At 55.9% G+C, this 17,906-nt stretch overlaps 1 protein-coding gene across 2 annotated transcripts; it reads left to right on the forward strand.

The window, feature by feature from the left end:
* The first annotated feature begins 4,325 nt into the window (after positions 1-4,325).
* Positions 4,326-17,905, forward strand: ADGRG1 (adhesion G protein-coupled receptor G1). 2 transcript variants are annotated; one of them, XM_082062476.1, is made up of 14 exons: positions 4,326-4,841; positions 11,012-11,099; positions 11,577-12,002; positions 12,496-12,619; positions 12,701-12,848; positions 12,931-13,059; positions 13,255-13,371; positions 13,912-13,957; positions 14,323-14,423; positions 14,504-14,619; positions 15,207-15,544; positions 16,110-16,221; positions 16,480-16,748; positions 17,223-17,905. In XM_082062476.1, the coding sequence occupies exons 2-14, from the start codon at positions 11,060-11,062 to the stop codon at positions 17,342-17,344; spliced, it is 2,088 nt and encodes a 695-aa protein (XP_081918602.1). In that variant the 5' UTR covers positions 4,326-4,841; positions 11,012-11,059; the 3' UTR covers positions 17,345-17,905. The 2 variants fall into 2 exon arrangements, with proteins under 2 accessions (XP_081918602.1, XP_081918603.1); XM_082062477.1 differs by having other exon boundaries at positions 4,330-4,841; positions 15,207-15,481.
* Position 17,906: the final 1 nt, after the last annotated feature.

Below are 17,906 nucleotides of genomic sequence, written 5' to 3' on the forward strand. Positions count from 1 at the left end.
AGATAATGCAGTTTTCCTCCTGCTCTCACTTAGGATGGCAAACCCTGAGCAGAACTCTTCAACACAACAGAACGCTTTATTGGGGTTTGAGCAGTCCAGACTGTGGGAAATAAACAGTGAGGACAAGTTGCAAGGACTAAAACCATTGGTTGGAAGTGGCAAGTCAGCCCTGAACCCCTGGTGCAGCCCTATACACCTGTCCTAACCCAGGACTGCACTGGTTTTGCCTTTCCTGGTGCCTGAGATTTTGAAGCTGGACATCCCGCTCTGCCTGCTGGGATGCAGCACAGCATCACAGCACAGTGATGCTGCCATGGATGCGGATCCACCCCTAGTGGCAGTGGTGTCCCCATGCTTGCAGGGTGTGCCAGTGAGGTGCCATTTGGTGATGTTGCCCATTTCTGGTCTGTGACAGGGGACCGGGCATCACTGGGCAGCCTCCCAGGGTGACACACTGCCTGTCTCTGCCTTCCCGTGCCGCTCTGCTGAGCGGCGTTTCCCTTTCTGGCTGCCTCCCAGGGGCTGGTTCTGGGCAGCGCAGGAGGCCTCTGGCTCTTGTTCTTTGTTCGGCGCACAAAGGGCAGCCAGTGCTGCCGAATTTCCATCCCTCCCTAGGACAAAAGCCCGTCCCGCCGGGGCCGTGCCCCCCGCCTTCCAGCCCGCTGGGCACCACTGAAGCCAGCACCAGCTCCCCCAGCTCCGGGCACACTCCCACCACGTGGTGATGAGCTGTGTGCATGTCTCACCGCTTCGGTGGCTGACTTCAACTATTAAATAAGAAGCCTTGGGGTTTGGTGAGGTGCCAAATGCCCGGCTTGTCCCCCATGAGCCCCACCATGGGAGAGTCACATCCCAGCTGCAGCGGCTCCATCCCTCCAGTCACTGCTGGGATGTGTTTCCGTGCCCCTTCCTCCCCATCTCGAGATTTTGGGGCTTGTGGCGTGAGTCACGCTGGCTGCTCGTATCTGCATACGCACCGATGCTGGCATGTGAATACACCGTGTTCCGGTATCCGGTGGTGCTTGGAAAACAATCGCTTCATCGGTTGCCTCCCAGCAGCGGGAACATGGCTCCCATGGGGAACCGGCCCATCTAACCTCTCCAAGGAGAAATAATCCTATTTACCTTCCTCTGCACCTTATCAGGCAGGAGGCTGGTGCTGGGCTGCCGGGGGGGTTGTGCTGTCTTTTTTCCATGGGAAACGCAGCTTGGCGTCACTGTGGTGCCTTCATGTTCTGGTGCCAGCCATAGCCTAAGGGGCAAAGCTCTGGAAATACTGCAAATCCTCCAAATTTTGGCGAAACAAGCAGCCAGGGAAGAAACTAAATCCATTTGGGAATGGGTGGGGAGCAGACCTCAGCTCTATTTCTATTTGGCTGCTAGGGAGCAGATAAGCCCGATTCTCTCATCCAGCAGGAGCATCCTCACCTGGTGCTTGTGCAAATAACCTCAGCGACCAATTTTCCCCCAGACTTCTCTGACATCATTGCGGGTTTATTTGCAAAGCCGAGCCTGAACAGATAAATGGGTTTATGACTCTCTCTACAGTTGGGTTTTACAGCCCTAGCACCTGGTGAGTTGTCTGACTGGTGGAAAAACCTCGACATGGGGTGGAGGGGACCCACGTCCCCATTTGATATATTTTTGGGAGCAAGGCTGAAGGAGGTGGCGAGGCAGTGATGAGGGAGCAGCAGCACCCACAGCCACTCAAAGCAACTGCGGAGCTTCCTTGGGGTCCCCTGGGATGACCATCCTCCGAGGTTCCCAAAGCTGTCCTGGCATCGCTCACCAGATTTGGATGGGGGAACCTCTGGGCATCCCCTCCCACCAGCACTCACCTGCTTCATCATCCTCAGCCTCATGCTCACCAGAGCTGGGCTGAGCCCTGCTCATGGTGGCACCTCCCATGGCAGCACCCCAAGGGGTTTTTAGGGGTCTCAGCACCCTGGGCTGGCGCTGGCACCGCTTGGCAGCGGGACTGACACTCACCACCTCGCCCTCGGATTCCGGCAGTGCCGGGACACCTCTGCCCGGGCTTGCCTCGCCGGGGCCGGCAGTAGCCTGGCAGGGAGCCTGGCAGGACGTGTCCTCGCCTGCCAGAGCCTGCCCATCCCACGGCTGCACCGCCACGCCGCCCCGGCACGCTCCCACTCGCCTGCGCCGGCACCGCGGCCTTGAGGAGCTTTTAAGCAGTTTTAGGGCTTTTAGGGTTGCTAGGAGCTTTTAGGGCTTTAGGAAATTTTGGGGTTTTTAGGATCCTTTAGGGCTATTAGGAACTTTAGGGGTTCCCAGCAACTTTTAGGGGTTTTAGGATCCTTTAGTGCTTTTAGGATCTTTTAGGGGTTTTAGGACTTCAAGAGTTTAGGAACTTTTTAGGGCTTTGGAGCTTTTATGGGTTTTAGGAACATTTAGGGCTTTTAGGAACTTTTAGGGCTTTTAGGAACTTGAAGGGTTTTTAGGAACTTTGAGGGCTTTAGGATCCTTTAGTGCTTTTAGGATCTTTTAGGGGTTTTAGGAACTTTTAGGCTATTTAGGAACTTTTAGGGCTTTAAGAGCTTTTAGGTTTTTAAGGACGTCTTAGTGTTTTAGGAGCTTTTAGGGTTTTTAGGATTTTTTAGGAGCTTTTAAGAAATTTAAGAGATTTTAAGAACTTCTAGGGTTTTTAGGATCTTTTAGGGTTTTGAGGAACTTCTCAACATTTTAGGATCTTTTAGTAGCTTTTAGAGTTGTTAGGATCTTTTAGGGCTTTTGACAAATTTAAGGGTATTTAGGAACTTTAAGGGTTTTGATGATCTTTCAAGGATTTTAGGGTCTTTGAGGAGCTTTTAGGGCTCCTAGCAGCTTTTAGGGTTTTGAGGGTTTTTAGGAACTTTCACAGCTTTGAGGAACTTGTAGGGTTTTCAGGAACTTTTGGGTCTTTGAGGAACTCCCCAGCTTGAGCAATAAATCCTTATCATGCCGAGTGAGTGCCGCTGGCCTGAGCCCAAGGGCAAATGTCCCTTGCAAGGGACAACACAAGGATTTCCTCCTTCTCCTGCTCAGCCAGCGTCTTTGAAGAAAGCACCAGGGCCTGCCGACTTACAGATAATCCCAATAACATCAACAAGTGCAGAACTAAAAATAACTCCTGATAACGTCAAGTGCGGACAAAAGGCCCTTTGTTCCATAAACAGTGGCAAAAAGATGGTCTACAATGTCCTTTCGTCATGGGGATGCGGGGTCCCCACCTGATCCCTGTCTCCAGGGGGGGCTGATCCTGCAGGAGCTGCCGCTCGGTTTAGCAGCATTATTCCCGGGAGGTGGATTTATGGTATCTCCTGAAGGAGCCGGTCGGGATGACCCGCAGCGGGCGGCTTGGCTCGCTGTGATGCTCCCGTGGCTCCGGCTGCCACAAGCGTGTGTTTCGGAGCCGGCCCCGCTCCCCGTGGCCTGGGGATGGTTGGGCTTCAAAGGCGGCCGCGTTAGCCATGGTCCAGCCACGTGAAGCCGCGTGAGCTGCTTCCCGTGGGAACTGCTTCACGGGAGAACTGGGGAAATTCAGGGCTTGGAAATGGATATTAAACCAAGCTGGAGGGTGATGGGAACGTGCGGGATGTCTCCAGCTCTGGGGGTCTCAGCACAGCCATGGCACCTCTAGTGCTGCGGCTGCCTTTTATCTCCGTCGCCTTCCCTGCCGAAGCGGAAGGTTGTTTCCACCCTTCCCCCAGCAGAAAGAAAAGTCTCATTCAAGGCATTGAAAATATCTGTAAGAGCAACTATTTACCCAGGGCACTTCCCACCCCCCCTCCTCCCTCTGGCTCCTGGCAGCTCCGTCTTTCTCCCATTCTGCTGCTTTTCAGGGTGCACAAAGGGCTGTCATGGCTGGATTTGGGTATTGCCTGGCAGCGGCTTTGTCTGCTCCTGCAGTGCCCATCACTGCTACAAAGCTTCCAGCCTCAGCTACCGCTGCCACCGGGGGGTCCCAATCATGAGGGGCAGGCTGCCCATCTCTGGCCTTGGGATGGGTGGTGGGAGCCACGTTCCCTGGCTAGGGGGGTTGCATCCAGGTTCTGCACCCCACAGTCCAGCCCATCTCCTCCAGCAATGTGCCATGGTGGGACGTGGGGGACCCTGTCCCAGCTCCCCCCAGTTCAGGGCCTGGGCTCCTTGCCCTGCTTGTCGCCTCCCTCATTTCCTGCGGGGAGCGGGACAGGGTTCACAAGGACACTCCGTCCCGGCTGCTTTCCCATTAATTGTTATTTTTTAATCCCATTCGCAGCCAGGCGTGCAGCCGCCCAGCTCCTTCCCTCCTCTGGCTGCCCGCCAGCCCGCAGCTGAAGGGCAGTGGATGGGGCACCCTCGGCTCCCGGCTGCCCCAGCCGTGGTCCCCAGCCCATTCCGCTCCCGAACCCGGTCCCGGTGCTGGCGCCGGTACCGGCCGGGCGGGGCGGCGCTGACCGGTTCTCCCAGCCCGGTGCTCCGAGCCGAGCCGAGCTGAGCCGGGCCGGGCTGTGCCGGGCTGGGCTGTGCCGGACAGGTGCCGTGACCGAGGGTTGGAACCCCGCAGCGATCCCGGAGGGTCTCGGAGGGGTCGGTGCGGCGCGACCCGTCGCGCTCCCGCCCCGCTGAGTCACCGCCTGCTCGGGGGGGCGGAGCGCGGCGGGCTCGTTTGTCCCGCCGCACCGCGCTGAGCCGAGCCCAGCTGAGCTGGGCTGGGCTGCGCTGCAAGGTGCTCAGCCGAGCTGTGCCGAACCGAGCCAGGCTGCAAGGTGCCCAGTTGAACCCAGCCGAGCCGAGTCTAGCTGAGCCGAGCCGCAAGGTGCCGAGGCGGGGCAGCGCGCCCAGCCCGATCCGGAGCCCAGGTATCGGGAGCGGCGGGGAGCGGCTGAGCCGGGCGGCGGGGGGAAGGGAAGCAGGGGGGTTTGCTTTTGGGGTCCCAAAGGCCACGGTAAGGGGCGCTGCCTGGCTCGCCCTTACTGGGGATACTAGGGGGGGATGCTGTGGCGTCCTCGATGCGGGTGTGGAGGTGATGGGGGCAGGAGGCACTCACTGAGTACAGGGGCAAGTGGTACCCCAAGCCAGGGGACTGCTACAGCCCTGGGCATCTGTCACGCTCTGGGGTGAACTCAGTGGGACTGGAAGAACACTGGGGCTCGAGGTGGTTGGGACTGGTGTCACTGGGCAGCACCCTGGGGTACTTGGTTGCCAAGCAGGGCAGGGAACAGCCTGTCTGGATGGAGCTAAGGGGTCCTCCATGGAGGCTTTGGTGTGCACCCTGCTCTAGTAGGTACAGGGACATTTTGCCTTCCTGCACCTGAGCCGCGGGTTCAACACCTGCGTTTGGGCAGAGCTCCTCTGCCCTGGCCAAGGCACAAGTTGTCTGGTGAAGCCTCCACCCCTGCTAAATGGGGCTCCCCCTTGCCTGCCGCGCTGCCCCTCGCCCATTCACTGGAACCAGGCGAATTCCCAGGCCGTGGAGACACGAAGCTGCTGAGCTGCCCAGAACCAGCTGCTCCTGGCTGCTGCCGCCGGCACAGCTGAGCCCCATGAAGCCTCGGCCGCCGGGCTGGGCCCTGCGTGTGGCTGCTGCTTCCCACCCCGGGGAACCACCAGTGCGCCTTATTCCTCCTCCTCCCTCCTGGTGGAGGGTTCAGCATCTCTGTGGGAATGCTGGCATGTCTCAACAGGGTGATCTCCTTTCCCTAAAATGCCTGTTGGGGAGATTCCTCCTGCAACATCTCAGCTTGCTGCCGCTGGTTCCTGGCACGCTGTTGTGGGATGCGAGATGCTCTGGGTGCTCCCTGTCTGCCAGCTGCCAGAACTGCCCCTCCAGAGGGACCAACAAAACCCAGTGAAGCCAGCTAGAGAATTGAAATGAAGTCTCCTGGAATAACCTCCTGGCAGCAAGTCTGAATGGCTGTTGAGGAGGGAAGGCTGCCAAAGCTCGTTTCACGGTCTGAGGGCTGCAGGAACCCCCCTCCAAGCTTCAGCGCCAGCGGGGAGCCAGAAGGGTTTTGGAGAAGTTGGGGCTGGGCAAATCCTTTAAGCCCGGGACCGCAGTCACAGTGGGTTTTGCCGTGCCACTTGCTGGGTTTGCAGCTCCCACGTGAATTAAGCCAAGGCCTAAAAATGCTGCATACTTGGTTGCAGTCCAGCTCTTAATCCCGCTGCCCGGGGGCTGCTATTCACAGAACAACAGGTTTGCAAGCAACTGCATGCTGCCGGGATGGGGACCCCGGGGCTGGCTGTCCCTGCACCTTGTGGTGGCACCCGTGGGTGTCAGAGGGACGCTGTGCTGTGGGGTTTGCAGACGGCAGGCCGGGTGGCTCCTGGTGTGCCAGCGCCAGTGGTACCAGCTGGGCAGCAGCCTGCTGGCACCTGTTTTTCAGGAGGGCTCCAACCTGCCAACTCCTTTCCCATCACCAACAGCTGGGGTTTGGCAGGGATTTGGGGGGGCCTGTGGACTCTTACCTGGCTCCTCAGGTGCTGCAACCTTTGCCACGGTTGTGCTTGGCTTTTTTTCAGCCAGAAAAGCCTGCTGGGATTCGGTTCCCCCTCACCAGGATCCAGGTTGGCTGCTTTCTGTGCCAAATGCCTGGGAGCCTGATTTGGGGTGGTCCTGGGATGCTCTGCACTGCCCTGTACCTCCCTTTCCTGGCACCCACAGCACGGGCAAGCGATGGGGACCTCGCTCATGTGGATGGGGACAAGACCTGGGAGGGGAACGGGGTGTTTTGGAAGCCATTTAAAACACAGTGAGATAGTTTGGGTGATGGGAAGGTAGAAGCCAACCCACAGAAGGTTTCTACCGAAGCAGGCTGAGCGGTGGGAGCGTGCTGTAAGGACGGCTCTCTGAACCCCCTGAGGCTGGTGACGTGGTGTGGGTGCTAGGGGAGGACAACCTGCACCACTTCTTTTCTCACTTCTCAGCAGCCTGCAGTTCACCGCAGGCAGACCCAGGCCTTTGCAGACCACTTGCAGCCCCTGCAGAAGCCAGAGGCTTTGCATGTCACCAGGCTGGGTGCTGTGCTGCTCAGGCGCTGGAGGAAGCGCTGGTTTAGTTCGCTGAGATATTTCTGATTGTGGTGTTTTTTAATAAATTGAATGGTTTTTAAATTTCAAATGCTACGACATAGCTTTAAGGAAAACTTCCATCTCGAGAGCCGCAGACACAAGCGGTCTGCGTGTGCCAGCCTCCCCCAGCTCTCCCCACACCAGCTCGGGAAGGGACGGTTGCCAGCAGCTCGTGAAGGACAGATCTGGCAGGGAGTTGTGCCACTCCCGTGGGAATCTTTATCAGGTCTGGTTTTGTCTTGTTGGCAAAACTCAGCTCGCGGGTGCTGCGTGTTGTGTGCAACCCCATGGCCCAGGAAAAGCCGACCCCGCGGCACAGGCTGGGGGCAGCCAGGCCGCCGGCACGGCACAGCTGCCGCTCAGCTCCACGGGCATTAACAACCGCGCCGGGTCGGACCCTGCCGCCCACCGGTGACGGGAAAGGCTCGCATGCCGATGCCGTGAATAACATGTGGTCTGGCCCCTGTGCTCACAGGCCACTGGCCAAGGACAAGGGCACTTTGTGAAGCAGCTGGGTGACTGACGCTGGGGCATCCCCTCTGCAGGGGGTCCCCGCTGGGGTACCTGCCTCCTCGGGCAGCTCCAGCCCCAGGGCACATCGTCTGTGGTCCCCACGAAGCTGTATGTGTCTCTGGGAGCCCATCCTGGCTTGCCTCTCCGTGCCTCAGTTTCCCCATCCAGTTCCTGAGTCCTTGCCTGCGTAACAGGCTGCAGGTGATGAGCTGTGGGGTCGTTAGCATCTCGAGGAACAGAGTGTTGGCATATTTTTTTTCTAACAGACCTGGAAGGAAAACAGAGATAAAAGCCTCTGGATTTCCCCGCTTCCGGTGTTTGTTTGAGGCATTAGAGCATCTTCCCTTCTCGGGAAAAACGTCACATCCAAAAGCCACGTGCTACCTCCAAAACCTTAAATACCTGCTTCCAACTCAACCAGAGAGCAGTAAGGTGGTAGTAAACACCAGGCTTTTTGGTTTTTGTGCGCTTTTTAGTTTCTCTTTTCCCATTCGCCTCCAGCCTTAGAGGTCGCAGTATTATTCCTTGGCTTCTCTTAATGGGAGGATACAAGTGAAGACGAGGTCTGAGCCTCCTGCTGTGCGGGTGGTGCGGGAGCCTGGTTCAAACTGTGTAGCCCTTCTGGTGTCCCCATCATGTCTTTTTACACTATCTGGCTGATTTTTGGGGCCCAAACAGGAGTTTTCCTATGCGTTATTGTTCTTGGAGGAGCTCAGCCCCCAGGCTCTGACTGGGGCAGTGGGTGAAGCCATCCTGCCTTGGGGCTGATGGAATAGAGGTGGGGCTGGTGCAGAAGTGGGTCTCTGCTTGGTCACTGTGATAGTGCGGGGCTCTTAAAGATCAGTGGTGCTGGGGAGATGCCCTGGTAGCAGTGGGGACACATGGCATTGCCACAAGCAGCCCTGGGGGGCAATGCCGCACATCCCCACTGCTGCCCAGGGATGGGAAGGTGACGAGTCAGGATCCAGCCCCGGCACGGGCTCGGCGCATCCGGCTGCCTCCGTCACTGCTTATCGGCAGCGTGGATGGGAACTGTGTTTTCCCGCTATGAAACCATTTTCGGGGGATTTTCTCTTGCTATTGTTTGTCTCAGGAAACTGCAATCGGCGTCAGGTTGAGTGGGACCATATAGGGCTTGGAGGGGAAATACCAGCTCCCCCACCCACATCCCCCCAGGGGTTTCTGGTCCCAGCTGAGTAATGGCTGAAAGGGGCTGATCCTGTCCTCTGGCCAACCCAATAAAATCAGGATGAGCTGAAGCCTTATTGGGATTCAGCATTCTCCATCCAGAAGGGATGCTTTCCCAGCATGCTGGCTCTGTACCATCATGCCATGGTTAGCATTCACATGCTCCTTTGTTGCTTTTGATCGATTCAGGTGTTTCCCATGTCCACCGGCATTTTGCCACCCTGGATCTGTGCTTTTTGGATACACGTGCATGTGATTCCCAGGTGTGCGACAAGGCACCGGGATGCTGGCCCCATCCACCTCCAGCTGCTGCTGCCAAGTTATGTCTGCGCTGTACGCCCACACCGGGGAACCTTGTTAGTGCCACACTGAATTATACCCATGGCAGCAGGTTAATTAATAACCCGAAGCCCCCATCTTCCGGTGATAAATTGCTGCAAGAAGCAGACGGGGAGGGGCGGCGAGCAAGCTGTGCCTGTGGCGTGGTTTAACCTGAGCGAACAGTCGCAACCGTGCCCCCTCCCCAGCCCCAAACAGGGGAGGGAATCGAAAGGGAAGGGAGAAAACTCATGGTTTGGGATAAAAATAGTTTAGTAAAATAACAAAATAATAGTAATATACTACTACAAATATGTATATGAAATGGAAAATAGAGTATAAAATTAGTGATACTAAATGCAATTCCTCACACACTCTGTCTGTGCTGAGCAGCCAGTCCCAGGAAAAGAGGGAGAGCACCCTGGTCCTAAAGAGCTGATCCTGGGGAGGGAGAGAGAAAAGACCAGAAAGGTAGAAAGGCCCAGAGGCCACTGCAAAATGGGAGAACAGCCAAAGGCCAAACTGAAGGAGCTGCCGAACAGGACTCAACTGGAATGGAGTTTAACCAGAATGGGTCTCCCTAAGGTGGAACATCCACCTCCCGTTAAATATGAAGCATGATGCTAATGGCATGGAATATTGTCATTGATCAGTCTGGTGTCAGTCAAGGTTTGTGGCATCCGTGCTCGTTTCCCAGCTGCCTTGCACCTGCAGATAGAGAGCCCGGAAAGACCTTGGTCTCTGAGACAACAGCTAAGATATCAGTAAGTTCTTACATTCTCTTTGTTCCAACTCAAAACCACTGGGAAGTTACTTGAAGAAAAACATTAATTCTGTCTCAGGGTGTTATCTTATTACTATCAAACTAAATCCCAACAACAACTGTGCTAGCTATGAAAAACAGAAGTTTCTAACTGCATGAAGAAAATTAACATGATTTCATTCAAACCAGCACAGCCTGTGATGATGTGCTGGTGCAGGACGTGCCCTGGATCCGTGCTAGCCAGAGAAACCTCTGGGAGAAATCTATACTGGTGGGAGAAAACTGCTAACAAGGATGCTGAGTTTTCAAGCAAGCAGTTTTCCCCCAGCCTTCCCATCTGGTGGCACTTGCGTGCCTGGGAGAGCTCAGGAGCCTTTGCAGGGGATGCTGGTGAGTGCCCAGGCACCTGCTTGCAGTATACAAAACAGGATTTGGCCACACGGTGGGTTTCACACACGGTGTGAAGGCTGCGGCCGGGTGGAGCGCATGGGTGCGGTGGCACCTTCGGGTGCTCAGTGCTGGCCTGGGTGCAGTTCATAGGAGCCCCAACTGCATATAGAGACAAAGAAAAGCATGGTGGAGCAGCATGCAGGGTGAAGGGATGCCGGGCACATGGCCTGGCTGGTTGCGAAGGGCAGAAGGGCTCTTGGCAGCTGCGGTTGCTGCGTTGGCATTGCTGAGATGAGCCTGGGAGAGCCCATTTCTGCTGGTCTGAAATGATGTGGTTTGCAATGTGCCTGGCTCCTTGGCTAATCTGCAGAAGCCAAAAGCAACCAAGAAAATAACTTTAGGGCTGGTGAATTAGGAAAACCACCGTTTCCTTCTGTTCCTATCACTTGTGATAAGAAATGAAAGCCCAAACCAAGATGGGAGCAGAAGAGGAGACCACTCCCGTGTCGAGTCGTTGGCAGTTGGTGCCTGTGCCGGGGTGATGGGGCACCCTCCCTGTGCTGAGACCCCCGCTGATCCAGCTACTGGCCTCCCCCATCCTTCCAGCCCCGAAGCCGAGCAGGATGCCTGGTACTTGTGGCTCCTCCTGGTGGCTGAGGCACCAGGGAGGTGGCTGTGACACCGGCCAGTCTCCCTCTAACACAGACTTTGCTCTCCATCCCCTGACCCCATGGTATAGGTGATACCCAAATACTCATGTGGCCCCTTTTCTTTGTACCCTTCTAGGCTCTGCTTTCTCCTCAGAGGCCAAACCAAAGCAGAGAACTGCCTGGGATGAAGGTCCTCCTCCTGCTCCTTCTCTCCCCTTTGCAAGGTAGGCTGCTTCAGCTGCGTCCTGCCCCGGGATGATGAGACATGTATGGGCTGCTGGAAGTAAATGGCAGCCCCAAAAAATTGGCTGGGGCACCAAGGGGTGTTTCCAGCTGTGGCTTCCAGAGAGACAAAATGTCTCAGGGGTTGATACACCTCTGTTGCGGTCTCTGGGGTAAGACGGGTCCTTTTCGGGCATGAAGAGCTCCTCTGTTGGTCTCTGCTGATGTGGATGGTGGCACCTGAGTGAGGATGGCCCCGAGAGATGGGTGGTCTTGCTGCCACAGGAGCCTTAGCAAACCCTCCCAGCACAGCTGTGGGGACATCGGGGAGGTGACTGACATGATGGAGCCTGTCCTGGACAGGGTTGGGACACCCGTGGCAGAGAGCCCGGCATGCCACGCATGATGGCTGCTATAGTGATGCTATGTTTGACTGCCCCTCCAGCTAAACCAACATCTCCGTGTTCTTGTACACACAGGGATGGGAGCCAGCGACTGCCGGCAAGAGGACTTTCACTTCTGTGGTGACCGAAACCAGACCCAGAACAGCTCTGTCATCTATGAGGATGGCCCTGCCCACATCTCCATTGAGAACACAGCCCAGGCGCTGATAATAAGAAGGCCCTTTTTGCCAAACAGGAGAAATTCTTACTACAGGTACAGCCTGCCCCCGGCTTTGGGCAGGTACCGCTTCTGCATCTACTGGTTCAAGGCCAACAGGACCCTGAGGCTGGTGTATGGGAAGCAGAGCTTCCTCCTGGGAGGGGACCCCTCCAGCAGCATCACCTGGGGGAAGGAGAGTCAGAAAACTGAAAGAACCAGGGCCCCCATCTTCAGTGTGTCCTGCATCTCAAAGGACGGGAAGAACACCTCCCTTGTCAGTCATTCTGAATATTTGTTCAAAGGTAAAAGCAATTTTTTTAATGAAATAGAGGGTTTGTTTCATCCCCAGCTCATTCTGGCCATCAGCAGAGCGCTGATGATGTCCCAGATATAGGTGTAGCATGATGTGAAGAGGGGTGATGGAAGGGGATGTAGGTTTGCTTGAAGCAGCCCAGAGGCAGCCCCTGGTACCCAGGCTCCCTAAAGATGAAGATGGAGATTTTCAGAAGTGTTTTGCCCCCTAAAATCCTGGGAAATCATGGGCTTTGCGGATGTCTCCAAGGGTCCCATCTGCATTGTTAGGCACCTAGCTAGCCTCAGCCAGCCTGGTCTCAGTGGAAGATGAGCTCTGGGTGGCAGGAGAAGCACTCTGGGTTGGAGTCTCCATCAGCTCCCAGGGCTTGGATCACCTCGAAGCTTTCTGCTCCTACCAGGGCTGTGTCCGCTTGGTTGGGAGCATGGGCAAGCCAGCTCTCCCTATGCATCTCACAGCATTTCCTTTAATCTGCCTGTCAGCTTCCCCAGAGAACATGCCTGTCTGGGAGCAAGATGTGGAGGAGCAGCTCACCACCTTGGACAGCCTCATCACCCGGCCCCCAGCACTGGCTACAGGAGCTGTGGAGCAGCGGATGCTTCGGCAGTGAGTTCCCAGCTTGCACCTTTCCCACCACCCCAGCGAGGTGCCCACTGCATCCTGTTCACTGCACCCCTTCCCCAACAGCAAACTCGGGGAGCTGGAGAAGACACTGGCCAAGGTGGAACTCGAAGGGCAGAACCAGACCTTTGGGAAGGCCACTGTGCATGCGACTGTCCTGAGGGTCCAGCCCACTCGGGCTCCTCGGAACCTGGCCTTTGCTTCCCAAAGAGAGGTGGGTGCTGGGCAGCCTGCCCTGGTGGTCTTGGCCCACCACCACCCTCTACCAACCTCTCCTGATGTGTGTTTCTTTGCAGGAGGGTGGAGAGGTCCATGGGTTCGCAGTGGACCTACCGGGCAGCCTGTTCATGACAGTGGAGGAAAGTGAGGAGGTGATGGAGCGCAGAGTGCTCCTCATGGACATCAACAGCCAGACCATGTTCCAGGTAATGCCCACACACGTGGCAGGAATGCTATCCAGGCAAGGGTGATGATGCTCACTTGGAGAAGTGCTTTAAAGATGGGCTAGAATCTTGACAGGGAAAGAGGCATGGGACCATCTTCTTGGGAACTCCTACCTGCTTCATGCCTGACAGCTCTCACTTCCCACACTGCCATCACCTCCTCTTCCTCTCCCACAGGATGAAAATAGCAGCCACATCCTGGGTGACAAGGTGGTTGGCATCTCCCTGGTGGACACAGTGGTGACCAACCTCTCTGACCCAGTGGTCCTCACTTTCTTCCATGACCAGCTGCTGGTAGGTGGAGAAACAGCCTCATTGAACCTGATCCCACCAGGAATGGAGGAGCAAAGAGGGCTCGGGCCCTGCCAGCTTAGAAAGCAGTCACAATCCAGTAGGTCTATGCCTTTGGCCTGCCTGTATGGGGTCTCCTACATCTTCTGGAGCTGTATTACGATCATGGCTTCAACATGCGCACTGGTGGTGGAGCTGCCTGTGTCTGTCCAGGAGATGCTGCTTTGCAGATATGTCACCTCCAGCACAATATCCAGGGCTGGGGGACACTTTGAATTAACAGTCCCTTGGCTCATTCGTGGTCCTGTCAGGTGCCTGCTCAAAGCTGAACCCCTTGTTTGAAAAAGGGGACCTGGGAGGAGGTATCTGCTCTGCAAGCTGCCAAGAGAATGGTCCCTGCCTGGAGTCCACTCCCATGATACGGGACAGTTTGTCTCCTGAGACCATATCACATCCTGCCCCATGTTCTCCCCTATCAAATGTGCTGCAGGGTGATGAACCACTGCTGCATCCTGACCAGGGCCCATGGTTTTGTCATTGCAGAGGAACGTGAGCCCACTCTGCGTCTTCTGGCAGGAGAACACCACTGGTGAGTGCTCCTGCACTTGGCTGGGAAGCCAGGTGCTGCCTTTCCTCCTTTTGCAGGGTACCACAGACCTGCTGATAGGAGTAAAAGTTGCTCTGTGCCTCCCTTCATTGCTCCAGCTCCATAATCCTTCCCCATGGGGCTGATTTCAGGTTTTTCTCTCCATAGCTAACCTCAGAGCTCTCTCCCTCCCTAGGGATGGGTTCTGGTGCTGAGGCTGTTACCTGAGTGGGTGTGCTTGGCATGGGCCAAGCTGGGACCACCACTTTTGTCCTCCTCACTGCCATGAACACCTTGCCCTGAAGATCCACAAACCCAAAGCAGATGTTCCTGCTGCTCACCAGATGCTCTCCCTTCCTCTTGTGCAGGCAGCTCTGGGAGCTGGGACAGCTATGGTTGTACAACGGTGGCAGCCGTCAGCCGGACAGACTGCAGATGCAACCACCTCACCTACTTTGCTGTGCTGATGGTGGGTACCATCTTCCCGCAGCTCTCTACATTGTTCCCACTGGTAGTTCTTCCTCACCGTCTCTTATTCGTCTTTCTCAGGTGTCCTCCCCGGAGATCACCTACATACACAGGGATTACCTGAGTATCATAACCTACATCGGCTGCCTGATCTCAGCTTTGGCAGCCATTTGCACCATCTTCTTCCTCTACTTCAGGTAGGGTCTGACGGGTCACACCTCGCTCCCTGTCTTTGTCCTGTCAATTGCCACTACACCTGGGTGGGCACAAACTCTCCAAACACAGTTGGTGGCCTGGCTAGAAGCATGAAGGAGCCGTGCTTGAAGAAAGCAGAGTTCTCCTCTCCAGAAACCACCCTCTTGGTCAGGTCTCCTGTAGGGCACTGAAAAACACTGGCTGTTTTCAAAGATTTTTGGAAAAACAGCTTGGTTGTTGTTATGGATCAGGCAAGCAGAAGCCTGCAAAGATCTTTTCAGGGGCTTGGTAGAGAACATGAGTGTCGTCTTCTGAGTCATGTCACTGATCTTGTGGATGATTCAGAGCTGAAACGATGTCACTCCCTACCCCCATGGTCTAGGCCTGGAATGCAAAGTCAGCTTCAGGGACCTGAATTTGCACATGTGACAGGTGGTCCTACCCATGGGTTGGGCTCTCAGCCACTGACACCACCAGAGGGTCTTCTGGCGTGGGCGGGTTGCCCCGTGCGGAGCTGTGGGGTGTTGTGGGACACCAAGGATGCTGGCCAGGAATGGTGGTGAAGTCTTCCCCCTCCTTGCTTCTGCAGGAGCAAGCAGCGAGACCAGATCACGAGCATGCACATCCACATGAACCTGCTGGGTGCCATCTTCCTGCTGGATGTCACCTTCCTCATCTCTGAGCACTTGGCTTCCAGCAGCAGTGAGGCAGTCTGCAGAGCTGGGGGGCTGCTCCTGCACTTCTCACTCCTGAGCTGCCTCACCTGGATGGGCATTGAGGGCTACAACCTCTACCGGCTTGTGATTGAAGTCTTCAATGCCTACCATGACCACTTCCTCCTCAAGCTCTGCCTGGTGGGCTGGGGTGAGCATGAGGGAGGCAGGGACGCCCTGAGGCGTTGGGCAACAGGGGCTGAGAGGCACCTGGGTAGGTCTTACTCACCATCTCCTGTGCCTGGATGGGGATGGAGACATAGCTGTGGGGGAGCAGATGTCTGAGAGCAGGGGGGTCTCTCTGTCAAGAGATTCGGTGGAGAAGGAGACTCATTGGCGCAGAGCGGAAGTTGATGCTAGAGCAAGGGTAGGTCACCCAGCAAGGCAGGCATGTGAGACCTTGCTTGGGGTCTTTAAACAGTAATGAGATCCTCACTTTCTGGAAGAAACATCCAGGACAGCCCAGAGGCGGGCTTGATGCTTGAAGCACCCACACATCTCTGCTGTGCTTTGGGCAGGAGGCTGCAGTAGGAAGATCTCATGATCTTTGTGGCCTAAAATTCCACGACCCTGGGATACCCTTGGCTGGGATCAGCGCAGCACAGATCATTCCTGGGCTGGAGCTTACTGCAGGTGTCCTTGTTGTGGCTGCATCCTCGTCTGCCACTTGGGAGGGAGGATATTGGTTTGTACTTGGGGAGAAAGGAGCAACAAATCTTTCCAGAAGGACCAAGGGCCAGGGACTAGGGCATCTGCTTCAGTCTGTTCTTGTCACCCAGGACTCCCCTTCTGCTGTGTGATGCTGATCTTCCTGGCCAGCTGGACGAACTACGGCCCCTTCTCCATTCCTGTCTATGAATCCGTTGGTGGCAAATCCACCAACGCAACCATGTAAGTTGTGAGAAATGGGTTGCCTGGTCCTTGGTCTTAGATACAACTGGCTAAGCCTTCACCATGTCCTACAGGCTTTCCTTAGCCCACCTGTGGCTTTTCTGGGGCTTTGTGCAGGGTGGTGGGGGATCTCCGCTTCCTGTTTAACTAAGTTGGGTGCTGGGTTTGCACCACACCTTTGTGCTTCGCCCAACCCCTCCAACTCATGTCCCTGTGGGGTGACATAGCATAACCCTCTGCCCTTTCTCCTCCTTACAGATGCTGGATCACGAGCCCCCTGATCCATAATGTTGTGAACCTGGGTTTCTTCAGCCTGGTGTTCCTCTTTAACTCGGTAATGCTGGGGGCCATGGTCCGGGAGATCCTCCGGCAGAACAAGAAAGGCCACAAGCTGAAGCATGTCCTGGCCCTCTTTGGGCTGAGCATCCTGCTGGGCATCCCCTGGGCGCTGGTCTTCTTCTCATTCACCTCTGGTGTCTTCCGCCTTGTCTCCCTCTACATCTTCACCATCATCAACTCCCTCCAAGGTGAGCCTGAGATGCCAGCCTCCTCTGAAAGGCATTGGGACTTTCCTGGGATATCGGTAGGGTGGTGATAGGGTATGGGAGGAGATGTCCATGGCAGGCTGACTGGCTTGCTCTGAACTGCTGTTGGTTCTTAGACGGGGTTCACCCACCCTGCCTTCCCTTTGGGTGTCCGTCTCTGTTCCCAAGCAGCAAGCAATAGGACAAGATGAAATTGCCTGAAGTTGTGCCATGGGAGGTTTAGGTTGAATATTAGGAAAAATTTCTTCCCAGAAAGAGTTGTTGGGCATTGGAACAGGCTGCCCAGGGAAGTGCTGGCGTCACCATCCCTGGAGAGATTTAAAAGGCTTGTAGATGAGGCTCTTAGGGATGCAGTTTAGTGGTGGACTTGGCTGTGTTAAATTAATGGTTGGACTCAATGATCTTAAGGGTCTTTTCCAACCTAAATGATTCCATGATTCCTCCCTCCTGTCCCAGGTTTTCTCATCTTCCTCTGGTACTGGACCATGGTGTTGCAGGCGAGAAAGCCGCCTGACTTGCAGAGCAGCTCTGACAGCGTCAAGTTGCAGCCCAACGGCAGCCAGAGCCACCTGGGCTGAGCCTCGCCATGTCCGCGCCGTGCTGGGGCTCCCTGCGCAGAGTACGGCCATGGGAAGGACCAGTGCCGTCCGCTTTGTTACTGCACCCGCCTCATAGGGCTGCTCGGAGCCCGGGGACCCACAGCGGGGCTGGCCGCTGCCAACCCCTCACCTCTGCCGGCCCCCTCCCCAATTTTCCTACCCCACCACATCCCACCGGGCAGCGGCACATCCCTTGGCTTGGCATCCTTGGGGCAGGAGGGCGGGATGCTCGCCTGGGCAGCGAGGGCTGCAGAAAGCAGAAGGGGCAGGGATAGTGTCCCCAGTGCCTCTGGACATCCCCTCCCATGCCCCGAGGTCAGGGATGATGTGCGGGAAAGGCCTCATCTTCAGCCCTTGCTGTTGGTCACCAAGAGGGTCCTCCCCCAGTGAAGATAGAATAACTCTGCCCCCGCAACCTCCTCTAGCAGCTGAAATAATATATTTTTGTTATTTTGTTGAATGTATATTTTTGGATGGTGTAGAAGTTTAATGAGCGTGCCTGCACACCAGACTTGTGCCCATTAAAGTTGTTCCTGCTCAG

This window comes from Streptopelia decaocto, assembly GCF_964273445.1.
Source record: "Streptopelia decaocto genome assembly, chromosome: 11".
In the NCBI taxonomy this organism is placed as follows: Eukaryota; Metazoa; Chordata; class Aves; order Columbiformes; family Columbidae; genus Streptopelia; species Streptopelia decaocto.